This window comes from Terrapene carolina, unplaced genomic scaffold (assembly GCF_002925995.2).
Source record: "Terrapene carolina triunguis isolate 2854851 unplaced genomic scaffold, T_m_triunguis-2.0 Scaffold194, whole genome shotgun sequence".
Lineage (NCBI taxonomy): Eukaryota > Metazoa > Chordata > Testudines > Emydidae > Terrapene > Terrapene triunguis.
In genome coordinates, this window is record NW_020664545.1 from 3,884,512 (window position 1) to 3,896,912 (window position 12,401).

Here is a 12,401-nt window from a genome sequence, read left to right on the forward strand (position 1 = left end):
TAGGGGAAGAGAGCAATGAGTGAGGCAGCTCTGAATTCGGCAGAGGGGCAGCCGCAGGGACCAAGCTTCTGTCCTGTGAGACGGATGGGCGTGAGGGGTTGAGATTCAGGAGACCTGGGCTTGATTTCTGGCTCTGCCACAGACTCTGTGGTTGAGTTTACTTGGGCAAGTCACTCCATCTGTGCCTCAGTTTCCCTTCTGTAAAACCGAGATGGTAAGACTGGCCCACAGTGCTTTGAGATCTAAGGATGGAACATGCCATGCAAGTTAAGATCTGGGCTGGGACCGGATGGCTGTGCACGGAGAGAACCAGCTTTAACCCTTTCGGTGCTGGGCAGGGGTGTGGACCTGATCACCGTACAGCAAAGGAAGGGTCAGGGTAGTTACACAGCCAGTGCAATCTTAGCTGGACCCAAGGCCCCTGGCTCTGAGATGTGGGTGCTACAGGGGGGACACTCCTGAGACCTAGTTACATTCCCCTGGTGCTGGTTTTAGGGTACTGAGAGTTCCTCAAATCTAACGACCCACAGGGACCGTTACCCTCATCTAGCCTGATCTGCGGAGCACAGGCTACGGAGGGCTGCCTGGCGATTCCTGGATCCAGCCCGTATCTGGTAGCTGAGCTAGCGTATCTTACCTAGGACTGGACGTCAAGGGGTAGCGAATGTACCACGTCCCCAGGCAAGTGTGTTCCAATGGTTAATTCCTCTCACTGTCAAATATGTGCCTCTTATTTCTAGGCTGGATTCATCTCATTTCTGTTTCCAGCCCGCATCTTGTTCTGCCTTTGCCTGCTAGATCTAAGAGCCCTCTGCTGCTAGTGGGCTCTTCCTCATGCAGGTACTTGGTGTCCTCTAAAGGGTTGATACTACTTACAGAGAAGCCCTTTGGGTAAGAGCAGCCTAGCAGAGGTCAGGCTGCCTGGGTCCCAATCCCAGCTCTGCCATTGGGACTTGCTGGGTAATATCTTTAAGTCCCCTTCCCTCAGTGCCTCAGTTTCCCCACCTCGTGTTTGTATTACAGAAACACTAACCCCCATTGTGCTAAGCAGGGTATGGAAGCTCTTGCAGCCTAAACAGCCAAGGGGCAAGGGGGGGGGAAACTGAGGCACCGGCCTATTTCTCCCACTTGGGAGTGCCCCACTCCATGCCCTTATCCGCTGGCCCATGCTGCAGCTGGAGCAGGGACAGGGCAGGGCTGAGAGCCTGCTCCCGCGTTGGCTGGCTTCAGCTGAATGGCTCCCGACTCCCATGGGGGTGAGCGGTGCAGAATCGGGCCCCAGAACCCCAACTCCCCGGCAGGGGGTGGCTGCAAAGCGCTTTGGGATCCTCCGCTGGCGGGGTCAGAGCCATGTGGCCCGGGTTAGGGGCCGGGGGGCGGCCCCGCCTGCGGGGATTGGCCGGGCCGGGCCGGGCGGGGGGAGCCGCCTCGGCCAGGCACGAAACTTGACTCGCGTTTTCATTCAAACTTGCAGCCGAGGCGGCGGGACGGAGCCGATCGCGGTGAGCCGGCCGGGGGCGCAGGCGGGGCGGGGCCTGGAGATGGGGGGCTCGGGGGAGGCAGGTCGGAGGGAGGTTCGGGGGTTGGATGTAGGGGAGCGGGTTGAGGGGGGAGGTGGATGGTGGTTGTGGGGGGCAGTTGGGGCGATGGGGGGCGATATGGAGGGGGTAAGGGCAGGGGTGGATGTAGGGGGCTGTTGGAGGCGATGGGGGCAGGGATGGATGTGGGGGACGTTACAGAGGGGGCGTTACAGAGGGGGCGGGGACAGAGGTGGATGTGGGGGGCAGTTGGGGGCGATAAGGGGCAGGTTTGGATATGAGGAGATATGGAGGGGGCAGCAGGGTTGGATGTGGGGGGCGATAGGGGGCAGGGTTGGATATGGGGGGCAGTTGGGGGCAATAGGGGGCAGGGGTGGATGTGGGGGGGCCGGGGGGACATGGAGGGGGGAAGGGGTGGGGGACTGAAGGATTCAAATCCATTTGCACTCTGAGCTCTCGACTTTGTTTGAAGTGGCCCTTTCCTAACAGAACAGATCCCCCCCCATCGCCCCCCCCATCCCACTAGAGGTGTGGGGAGATTCCTCTCCTTGTCTAACTTAGGGTCACTCTGAGGGGCCGGCTTTGGCTGGGCCCCCCGGGATCGAGACGCGGGGGGAGGGAGGAGTTTCACTGAGCTGTCTCCTCTCTGCTTTCCATCAGCACGGGAGGAGGGGGGCAGTGGAGATCTTGGGGGACACTAGTCACCCCATTTTCCTAGCCTGGGGGCAAAGATGAAATGCTTTGATATGTGTGGGCGGGGGGGGGGAGGTTGGTGTAATTTCCCAGCTGCACTGGGGGTGCTGCTGTCACAGAAAGGGGGGAGGCAGAGGGAGGGGCTGTGGCTTTCCTGACACATACGGACGAGACCTGTTTGCTTAGGAGCCCTGTGCGCCTTTAACCCCCCCCACCCCCGCCCAGGTGTCTCCCAGATCCCAATACACAGGACTGGGTCCAGCAACTTCGCTTCCAGCTCCAGGGCTGGAGCCGATGGCTGGCGGGGGGAGATCACCTCCCTGTGGGATAATATTGCCCATCCAGATGCATTGTGGGGGCAGTTCTCCTCCTCCCGGATTTGGCTGGTAGCGGAGATGGGATTCCCCCCCGTTGATCTGTGCACCGTGGCGATTCCCGTCTCCCAGCAACATGGCACCCATGGGTGTGGGTCATGTGTCCTCTGTCCCACTGCAGTGAAGAGGCCCCTGTTATAAGGACACAGCTTCCCCACAGCATATTTGGGGGCTATCCCTGAGGGGTCATCCAGCCCATGGGCTGTACCCCACAGGGCCCCTGGCTCCCATGTTGGGGGAGGGACGAGTTCTGTCTTAGACTGGGGAAAATGGTGCTCAGTGGCCCATTCATCCCCTGATTCCCAGAGTGCTCCGTCCTGCAGCCCGCATGGAGACAGAGCTCCCCCCGAGCCCCCTGGCTCCAGTCACACCTGGACCCTGCGGTGTCTGAAATCCAGACCGCACTCTGGGGGGCAGCCCCATCCCAACCCCCTTCACAAGCTGTGGGGCAGCAGGGCTCTGCCCCGATGGGAGCCCTGGGACTGCACAGCGCTGTCCCAGAGGTAGCAGCCTCCATCCGGCTTCAGAGTCTCAGCTGCGTCTTCCGGCTACAAGAGGAGCCTGCTCCCCGGGGAGGCCGAGGCCTGTCTCAGCTAAGAGCACTGAGCCCCAGCCCTGATCCTCGGGGCCAGCAGGAGAGAAGGGATCACAGCACCCGTCCCCCCAAGAGAAATCCTGCCCCAGCCCCTCTGGGGGATTCCCTGCCCCACATAACATGGAGCTCCCCCTTCCCCCCAAACAGATCTGCGGTGACAGCTGCTTTTCAGGCATCAAATCAAATCTAATACAATGTCCCTGTCAGTCCCTACCCGCCCATGAGAAACATTGCTGGAAGAGATTGGCATATTGCATTTTCCCAGGAGCAATGAGAGGGAGTGGGGTCTAGTGGTTAGAGCAGGGGGGCTGGGAGTCAGGATTCCCACTGGTTAGCACAGATGTGGGAATCTGGACTTCCCACCTCTGAGGGGAACAGGGTCTCGTAGTTAGAGCCCAGGAGTCAGGACTGCCGGGTCCTCTCCCTGGCTCTGCTACTGATTTGTGGGGTTGCCTTAAGCAAGACCCTTCCCCTCTCTGTCTCTCAGCTTCCCCCTCCATGACTGTGTGACCCGCCTGCCAGGAGCGCTGATGAGCCCTGGGGATCGCCAGGGACAGGAGTGGGGTCGGACACCCCGTTCTCTCCCCCGGGCTCTGACGAGTCTCTGCCTTGCAGCCCCACCCCTCCAGCCATGACAGCCCCCAAGGCCCCGGCCAGCTGCCACCAGCTGCGGGAGTTTGACAGCGTCAAGGACTCCATTGCCGACCTCATCAACCAGCTGCAGGATATTGACCCGAGCCGCCTCTCCTTCTCGCCCTTCCTGGACCTGGACACCCAGATCTCCCTGGCGCCCGTCTCCGACAGCCCCGAGTCCTCCGTCGAGGAGCTGCACTCCACCTCCGAGGAGGAGACCTCCCTCAGCCTGGCTACAAGCGACTCTCCAGGGCCAGAGGCTGAGCCAGTGGAGGGGATGCAGAGCCAGGGGGCTGGGCCTCTCCTGGGGGAGGACCCCCGGCCTTCCATGGTGCAGGGAGACCCTGGGCTTCCCGTGGCAATGGACCCCAAAGACCCCATCCTTCCACTGGGCTGCGACCCACGGGAGACTGGCAGGGCAGGGCCTGGAGGCAGCGTGGTGGTGGCGGTGCCCAAGGAGACCTGCTTCCTGGACAGGGTGGGGGCGGAGACCCCCATGGTGCAGCACATGGAGCATCTGCCCGCCAGCAGGGAGCCAAGCAGGGCGCAGCCCCACAGCGAAGGGCCAGCATGCCCCACGGCCAGTCGGCCTCTCCCCAGGGAGGAGCAGCCGTTCCTCGGCTCGGGTGTGGAGCCGGTTTCCTGTGGCCCCGAGGAGCCCGCCCCTCGCCCACCGGGGAAGTGCTGCAGCTGCGGCACCAGCTCCCACCTGAAGGCCGTGTCCTCGGTCTTCGTCTCGCTGCTCCTGGCGCCCTGGGTCCTCTACGGACTCTATTACCTCCTGCCCTTCGAGCCGCCGCTTTGCCCGGACCTGGCCAGCCGTGCGGCCTTCGCCCTGCGCTGCCTCCTCATCGCCGTGGTGCCCAGCATGCTTGGTAAGGCCAGGGGTGGTCGGGCTTCAGGGCCCGGGCAGGGGTCAGGAGGGAATCGCCTCTCCTCCTGGCAAGCGTCTGGGGGACCCAAGCTGTCCCTCTGCCTGCCAGCGCCCCCCACCCCATCGTGGCTCTGTCCCTGGTGCACGTTACCCCGATGCACATCAGGATGGTGGTGTTTGCACACTCACCCCTTGCACTGGTGAACAGTGCGACTGCACGAGGGGGCAGGGTGACGAGGGGCTGGTCCTGATGCTGGTTTGGTCACCAGGGTTCTAGTCCTGACTTTCGGAGGGAGAGTTATTGAGCAGTGAAAGCAGGGGGCCGAGGCTTTTGGCCGCTATTCCTGGCTCTGCAACTCACTATGTGACCGTAGGCAAGGCCCTGTCCTGTGCCTCAGTTTACCCTGCTGTAAAATGAGGATAATGACACTGTCAGGGAGCGGGGGGCAATTGGCATTTCTCAGACCTGGGTCATGGCAACATCTCCTTAGGAACCCGGACAAAGAGAGCAGAATTCCGGCTTTCCTTCCGGCCCGTCTGCCTTTCTTGAGACCCTCACACAAGGGTCTCAGGATCTTTCTATTGACTCCTGCGTCTTGGCCTGAGCCCGACGCTAAGGCTCTGTGCTCCCCCTTGGGCACGTGGGTATTTGTGAGGGGCTCCCCTCCCAGGAGACCTTCCTCCATCCATTTTGGATCCCTCATTTGGGCTCTTGTGAAGGGGTCTGGAGCCCCAAGGGCAGCAGACTTTCCATGCTCTGCAATGCGAGGCACCAAGACATTCACCCTGCCCTGTTGGTGACAGACAGCCACTTCCTACTGGGCCTGGCGTCACCAGCGACCCTGCTCCCTGGGCCCCCAGGAAGTGTGGGTGCATCTGCCCAGTGCAGCCACACCAGGCTGGATGGCTGATCAGGCTGCCGTCAGCTAGGGTTCCCCTCTGCCTTCTCATTTCCCCCTTCCTTCCCTGCTCTGGCCATGGTGCTGAATGCAGGAGAGGGAAGACGTGCTCCCCACCCCAGTTAATTTCTTTGCGTGCTGATTGCTTTCCATGGGGTGCCGGGTGGCTGGGGCTTGCCAGCCCCAGTCGCCAATTCCTCCTCGTTACCCAGCAGCAGGGTCTCTGGGATGTGCTTTGACTTGGCAATGGAAATCTCCCTCTAAGTGGGGCCAGGGTGTGGACAGCTCCCAGAACAGCCACCAGTAGTGACCCATCACCCTCTGATGTCCTGGGAAGGTCCCGCTCCTGATTCCAAACCAGGACTTTGGCACCAGCCCTGTTTTAATCCGTCCCGGGTTTTGCACTGAGCCCAGCGCCTGCTGGGGGCAGGACTGTGGGTGCTCAGGGCCTGATCCAAAGGCCATCTGCTTGTTTCATAGGCTCATAGAAGATCAGGGTTGGAAGGGATCTCAGGAGGTATCTAGTCCAACCCCCTGCTCAAAGCAGGACCAACCCCAACTAAATCATCCCAGCCAGGGCTTTGTCAAGCCGGGCCGTAAAAACCTCTAAGGATGGAGATTCCACCACCTCCCTAGGTTTCCATTGGATCTGTTTGGCTCAGGCTGCTAGTGAGTGCTGTGAGGTCACCCCTGTAGGGCAGACATGGCCCCTGGAGCCTACTGTCCTATAGTTCACTGGGGAGTCTCCGCCCCTCCATGGCAGGAGCACAATACCCCCACCATGGGTCAGAGCAGCTTGCGTGGGGCTGCAGACCCTGCAGAGACCTCGCTTATGGGCCGTGGGGAAGACCTGCTAGGTCCCCAGTCCCCTCCCTGATGGCTGAGAACAGCTGGTTATCCCACGAGCAGGGGCAGTGGCAGAGCTGGAGTCTATGGGGGGAAAAGGAGTCGCCCCAATGCACGGTCACGGCTTTGATTGTCAGCTAAGCCCCCTGATCCCGCCCCAGTGCTGGCAGAGACCTTTCCACCCCGAGCCAAGCCAGGAATGTCCTCTGGGCCTGACTCCCATCTCCAGCCACCCGAGCTCTGTCTCCCACGCCCAACTGCTCCCTGGACTGGACACTTCTGCCACTTGTACACGTCTCCCGCTCTCTCGGTGCTGTCAGCACAGGGGATGAGTGTTGCTAAGCGCTGCTTCATTCGGGCCGGACCCCAGCCCCCGTCTGTCTCCCGTGGAAGGCACTCGGGGAGACGGTTTAATTACAGAGAAAATTCCTCCGGGTCCCTTTGTTATCTCTGTCAACAGCAAGCGGGCCAGGGAGCAAACACGGGGCTGTTGGCCTGGAATTGGATTTTGGAAGGATCCCTGAGCCCAGCATTCCTGCCTTAATGAGAGAGGAGTGGGAGCTGCTGCAGCAGCTGCCTAGCCGGTCCCTGAGCCGAGGGAGACTCTCTGGTCAGGCACTAAACCAAAGGCACCTATCTAGGGACTCAGCTGGGCCTTGTCACCAGGGTAACCTGAGCACCTGGATGTCTAGTCCGGAGGCGTGCAGTGGGCTGAATGCGCTGGGCTTTGCATGACCTGCTGGCTTATCCTCTCCCTTCCCTGGGTGCTGGGGGGGGCGGTGGCCTGGACCCACTGCTCACGCTAATTTGCTGTGCACCTCCTGAGCATGCAGTCCCCGAGTCCGTTATAATGATTATTGGTAGCGTGGTCATGTCCGGGAGCCCCCAGGCATGGCACGGGACCCGTGATGTTAGGTTCTGCACAAACACGGCCCTGCCCCCCTGATCTAGGTTCCAGCCTCCCTCCGGCCCCAAAAGCTGCACTCATCGTAGGAAATTTACCATCCCAGTGTTGCATGCACTAGTAACACCCATCTGCATCTGGTAGGAGGCTGAGTGGGGAGGGATCAAAAGGGACCCCCCCCCCTTCCCCGCCTAGTGACCCAGTTCTGAGCCTCTGCTGGCACTTGTCAGATCAGGGCAGCCAGCTCCGCCTGCCCTTCGATGTTTGGTGGTGGCTTTTGATTCCTGTCCGCCAGGGAATTAATTCAGGGGAGAAAATCTCACTGCGACGGGGAGGCTTTCTGATGAGGGGCGGCGGGGGTATCAGGAAGGGCAACAGGTCTGACCTTCGAGTGATTGCTGTAGCCTGTCCTGGGGGGAGTCCTGGCTGCCCTCTGAGACCTACAAACCGAGGCTTCCCCTTCTTCCACGGTGGGTAAGGTTTAGCACGAGTGACAGGCAGATTGCTGGCCTCCCGGCTCAGCAGGAGACGGGTGGCCGGCCCTGGCAGGATGGGGCCCACCTGCTGTTTGCAGCAGCACTCCCCAGCCCCAGTGCAGCCACACATGCAAGGCACAAAGCTAGTGCAAACCAACGGCTTTAAGTGTAGGATCAGGTGCGTGTCTCATACTTCTGCTCCTGGGGCCCACTGTGTCCTGCCTTGTGCCTCGCCAGCCAATGGACTCAGCCCTCTGACACATATTTCCATCCATTGGTAACTGTAGTGCCAAGCACTTTGCATCAAGACTGATGCTTATTATCGCCATGGTACTGAAGGGGAAACTGAGGCACGCAGCTGCTGAATGACTCATCTGAGGTTACACACACTGGCAGAACCCCGGATAGAACCCAGAAGTCCTGGCTGCCATCTATCTAGGGTATTTATGGCTTCTATTTCTGTAGTGCCTGAGCGTCAGTCTTCATCCTCCTTACCTCCTTGTGAGACAGGGCTGGGCTGGGGATCTGCCGTGCAGAGAGGCTGTGACCTACCCAAGACGTAAGTCTGGCAGAGCAGGGAATTGAACCTGGGTCACTTGAGTGCCACCCTAACCGCTGCAGTGGTCTTCCCTAAATGCCCAGTACTACAGGCCCTATCAACTCTGAGCCTCAGCTCTTTGTTTGGTACAGCTCCGAGCACGTGGTGGTCACTGAATGGCTACTGATAAAATAGGGAGGAGTTGTACCCAGGGACTGGGCAAGCCACATTTACCCACGGGCTCTACCAAGCCCACGAGCTCTTTCGTTTTGGGGACAGGGAACATGGGGTGTGGAGCTGTCTTTGCTGGCGCTGTCGGCCGAGAGCGGCTCTGTCTCAGCAGGAGCCCGGCGAGGGCTGGAATCGGCGCTCAGAAGCATGAAGGGGTCTGGGTTTGGCTGTGGTGTCTGATGCAAACCTCTCCCCTTCTCCCCCCAACCCACCCTGCCCCTAGGTGTCATGTTCGGGGCTCTCGCCAAGCTCTGCTCGGTGGCCATCGACCCACTGGACACACGCTCCCGGCCCGTCCTGCTCCACCGGCTGTACATCGCCAGCTCCATGGAGCAGTTTGTCATCTTCGGCCTCAACACGGTGGTGCTGGCCACGTTCCTGGCCCAGGAGCACCTGCGCCTCATCCCCATCCTAGCCGGGCTCTTCTCCATCGGCAGGTGAGACGCTGGGACCAGGGATGGCAGTGGGCAGCATGGACGATGCACCCAGTTAACTCCCTTCCCCACCACACACCCCTCCCTGCGCCCCCCCAGAGCTTCAGTTAAATGCCTCTTGTCTGGCCCCTCCTTAGTAGAGACACAGCTCGGGGGTCTGACGCGCTGCTCTTGCCCACCGTAGTGCCACTGAAGGATCTGGCTCTCCAGTGGGAACTGAAGCGCTCAGCGATTTTGGGTGCAGTTCCCCTCACGTCCCCCCTAACTGCAGCTCCCCACTGAGCGGCCGGCCCCTCCCAGTCTGTTGCTCGCCTCAGGGACCGTCGTGAGAGATTCCCGGCCCGTTGCTCGGGCTGCGCTGCCTTCCGGAAACTCCCTTCCCCCGTTGGCATAGCCGCGTGCCGGCCCGGAGCAGCACCCCCAGAGCGGTCAGGCCCATAGACGTCAGGGGTCGCCACAGTGATGTAACAGACAGGAGAGCTCCTCAGAGCCTCTTGTTTATTTCCAGCCATGTTGTGAGCCAGATCTCGTTGGCACGAGTGTAACCCTGATTGCATCTCCTTGGCCGGCTGATTTCTTTGATTGGGGAGAGCTGGGGGAGCTTCCCACAAGAGTCTGCAGCCTGGCGAGGAATGACTTGGTCTCAAATGAACGACCGGGGGAGGCTGTGATGGGTACTGGGTAGAGCAGAGTTGACGTCAACCACTTGGCCCTTTAACCTCCCAAGTAACTGCATGATCCTCGCGTTCTCCCCCACCCTGGTCTCAGCTCCTGTTCTCCATGAATTGCGTAAGCTCCCCGGGGCAGGGAGTCCATCCTTATCACGCGCCGCTTCTGGGCGCTACATGTACTAGTCACCTGGCGAGCTGCCCTCCGCTGCGCTGCGGATGGGTAGCGAACTCTCTGCCCTTTGTGCTGCAGATGCTGTTACTGGATCAGCCTCCACGTCGGCAGCGCTTACCGGGGCTTTGGCTTCGGACTCTCTTTCTTCCCGGCCCTGGCGATGACCGTCTACAACCTGTTCTGTCTGTACGACCTGGGCTTCGCCTTCCTCTTCGCGCCCTCTCCAGCGGGTGGGGGCAGCGGCGGGGCCACGCCTGCCCCCACGCGGGAGCCGGCGAGCCAAAGCACTTGAAGGAGGAGACGGCATAGGATGGGGAGAGTCGTGAGCTCCAGCAGCCTCCAACTCTGAACAGCTGCTCCAACCCAGCTTGGATCAATACTAAGGCAGCGTAAAGCATCCCTGCTCCAGTCCATCCCCAGCTGTGCCCTCCCACCCCCCAGCTGGGCAGTGCTGAGTGATGGACGAGCCCCATAGCTGAAGGCAACTTCTTAGCAACCACCGCAGTAAGGTCACTAAGACACCACAGAGCAGCAGGGCCCAGCACTGTGCTACCAAACAGCGTGGGAAGGGCTTTCCCCAGCCGAACGCCTGCAGCATGCAAAACTGCTCCTAGGAATACTGTAACTGACATTCATTCCTGCCCAGGGAGATCCCCTTGGTCTCTCCCTCCCTCCCTCCATCCCAGCCTTCCCCGGAGCTGTGCTGTGTGCCAGGGGCACAGCTGTCTCTGCAGCCTGGCCAAGGTTAATCTGAGCCCAGAGGAGAGTGGCTTTAGCCTCGCCCTTTGATGGGGCCTGGTCCTACCTCCCTCTGGCATGCTGCAGCCAGGGCAGGGAGATGAGCAACTGTAGTGTCCTAATGACCTGCTAAGCCTGGCAGATCGGGTCACGTGGGCAGACCTGGGCTAAAAGCCTGGCTTGGTTGCCCTTGAAAATTAGCCTGAACGCCCAGGAGAAGGTTCTGAAATCCTCAACCCCAGCCCTGTCATTTGTCTTGCTGTTTCCTCCACGGGGCCAGGGCGCCTCACAGACACTGCCCGGCCCCTGTAGCAGTGCCCAGAGGAGCTGCCCCCCCACGTACAGGCAGGTTACAGAACACAGACTGCAGCCACAAGCCGGGTACTCAGTTGTGTGAGTGGCTGGGGGGTTAAGCCCTTCTCTGTGCATTTATCATCCCAAATACTCTTGATCAAAGTGACTTTCTGCGTTAAGAGGGGCAGCAGCGGCTTGCTGGGAGAGAGGATTTCATCCCGTTCAGGGATAATCCAGAGCAGAGCAGTAGCCAGTGGACTTGATCCAACATTGCCCTGCTCCTCAGGGGGGTATTTAACCCACGGCACGGTGCCCCCTGCTCCCAGAGCAGAAGGGTGACGATTGGTACAGAGGAACGGGAAAGCAGACTGGCTGGGGGAGGGTGTGGATGCTGGCTGGTGAGCTGTGTGGGATGCAGGGGGCAGGAGCAAGCCCATGTGGCTGGTAAGCAGCGGGTGGAAGGGGAGCTGGTTGGTTGTAGTGTGATAGGAGACGGCTGTTAGTGCTGTTGGGGGGCACATGCAGTGGTGTTGTGGCAAGATGCAGTGCTGGGCCCAGGACCTTACAGAGACAAGGCAGGTGAGGAAATCATCTTTTTTTGTCCCTCACCCCCAGAAGTCAGGCCACTAAAAGACAACACCTCCCTCACCTCGGCTCTGTCTGATCACCACTAAGAGTTCGAACTCCCCCATCACTGCCCGAGGCAGAAAAACACCTGCCAGGATCTCAGCTTCCTCCCTGCCACGGATGATTTGCCAGGACGGCTTCCCTTTCCTAGCTGAGCAGAGGTAACCCCACTTCCACTCTGCCCAGAGGGGACAGCACCTGAACTGTGAATTCTGAGAAGGGAAACTCGAGGCGAAGCTGCCCCTCCCCCAAGGCCAACCCCTCAGTTCTGTTCCTGGAGCAGAAACCCGCCTCCCTCCTCTACTTGTACAACCCCTGTGCAGGCCTGGGCCCAGCGCCGCAGCTGCAGGAACTCCCTTAAAATACAAGCGGAGGGTCCGGTCGGCCGCTTCCTGTGCGAAAAGGCCCTTACGTATAGTGACGGTGGCCACTGCTCTGCTCAGCTGGTTCCTTGCAGAAACTACCCGGGCAAAAACCTCTGAACAAAATAAAACATTGTTTCTACCTCTTCAGGCCCTGCCGCGTCTCTTACTGGAAGGGGGATCGGCGCCATTGGGGGATTTCGGCAGCACAAAGCGATAGGGGGAGCTGGTTGCAGGAGTGCAGGCCCAGAGCCTCACAAAACAGCCTTAGGCACCAAGCTGTGATTGCTTTCAATGGGCATCAGGTTCCTAAAGGCCTCTGATGCTCTGGGCTGAAGAGACCAAGGCTTGGTCCTTTGTTACCTAGCGAGATCCACGGGGCTGTGTACGCCAAGCAGTACAGCTACCAGCTTAATATTCCCCCACTCCCACCTGCAAAGCTGCATCGGCTCACGGCATGTGAGGCGTCAAACACCCTCCTCCGGCGAGAAGAGGGGCAGGT

General features: G+C 60.2%; 1 protein-coding gene across 1 annotated transcript; it reads left to right on the top strand.

The window, feature by feature from the left end:
* Positions 1 to 664: 664 nt before the first annotated feature.
* On the top strand, positions 665 to 10,170 carry LOC112113783 (transmembrane protein 79-like). The gene is made up of 4 exons (XM_024210188.2): positions 665 to 681; positions 3,816 to 4,708; positions 8,825 to 9,038; positions 9,957 to 10,170. The coding sequence occupies exons 1-4, from the start codon at positions 665 to 667 to the stop codon at positions 10,168 to 10,170; spliced, it is 1,338 nt and encodes a 445-aa protein (XP_024065956.2).
* The last annotated feature ends 2,231 nt before the right edge of the window (positions 10,171 to 12,401 follow it).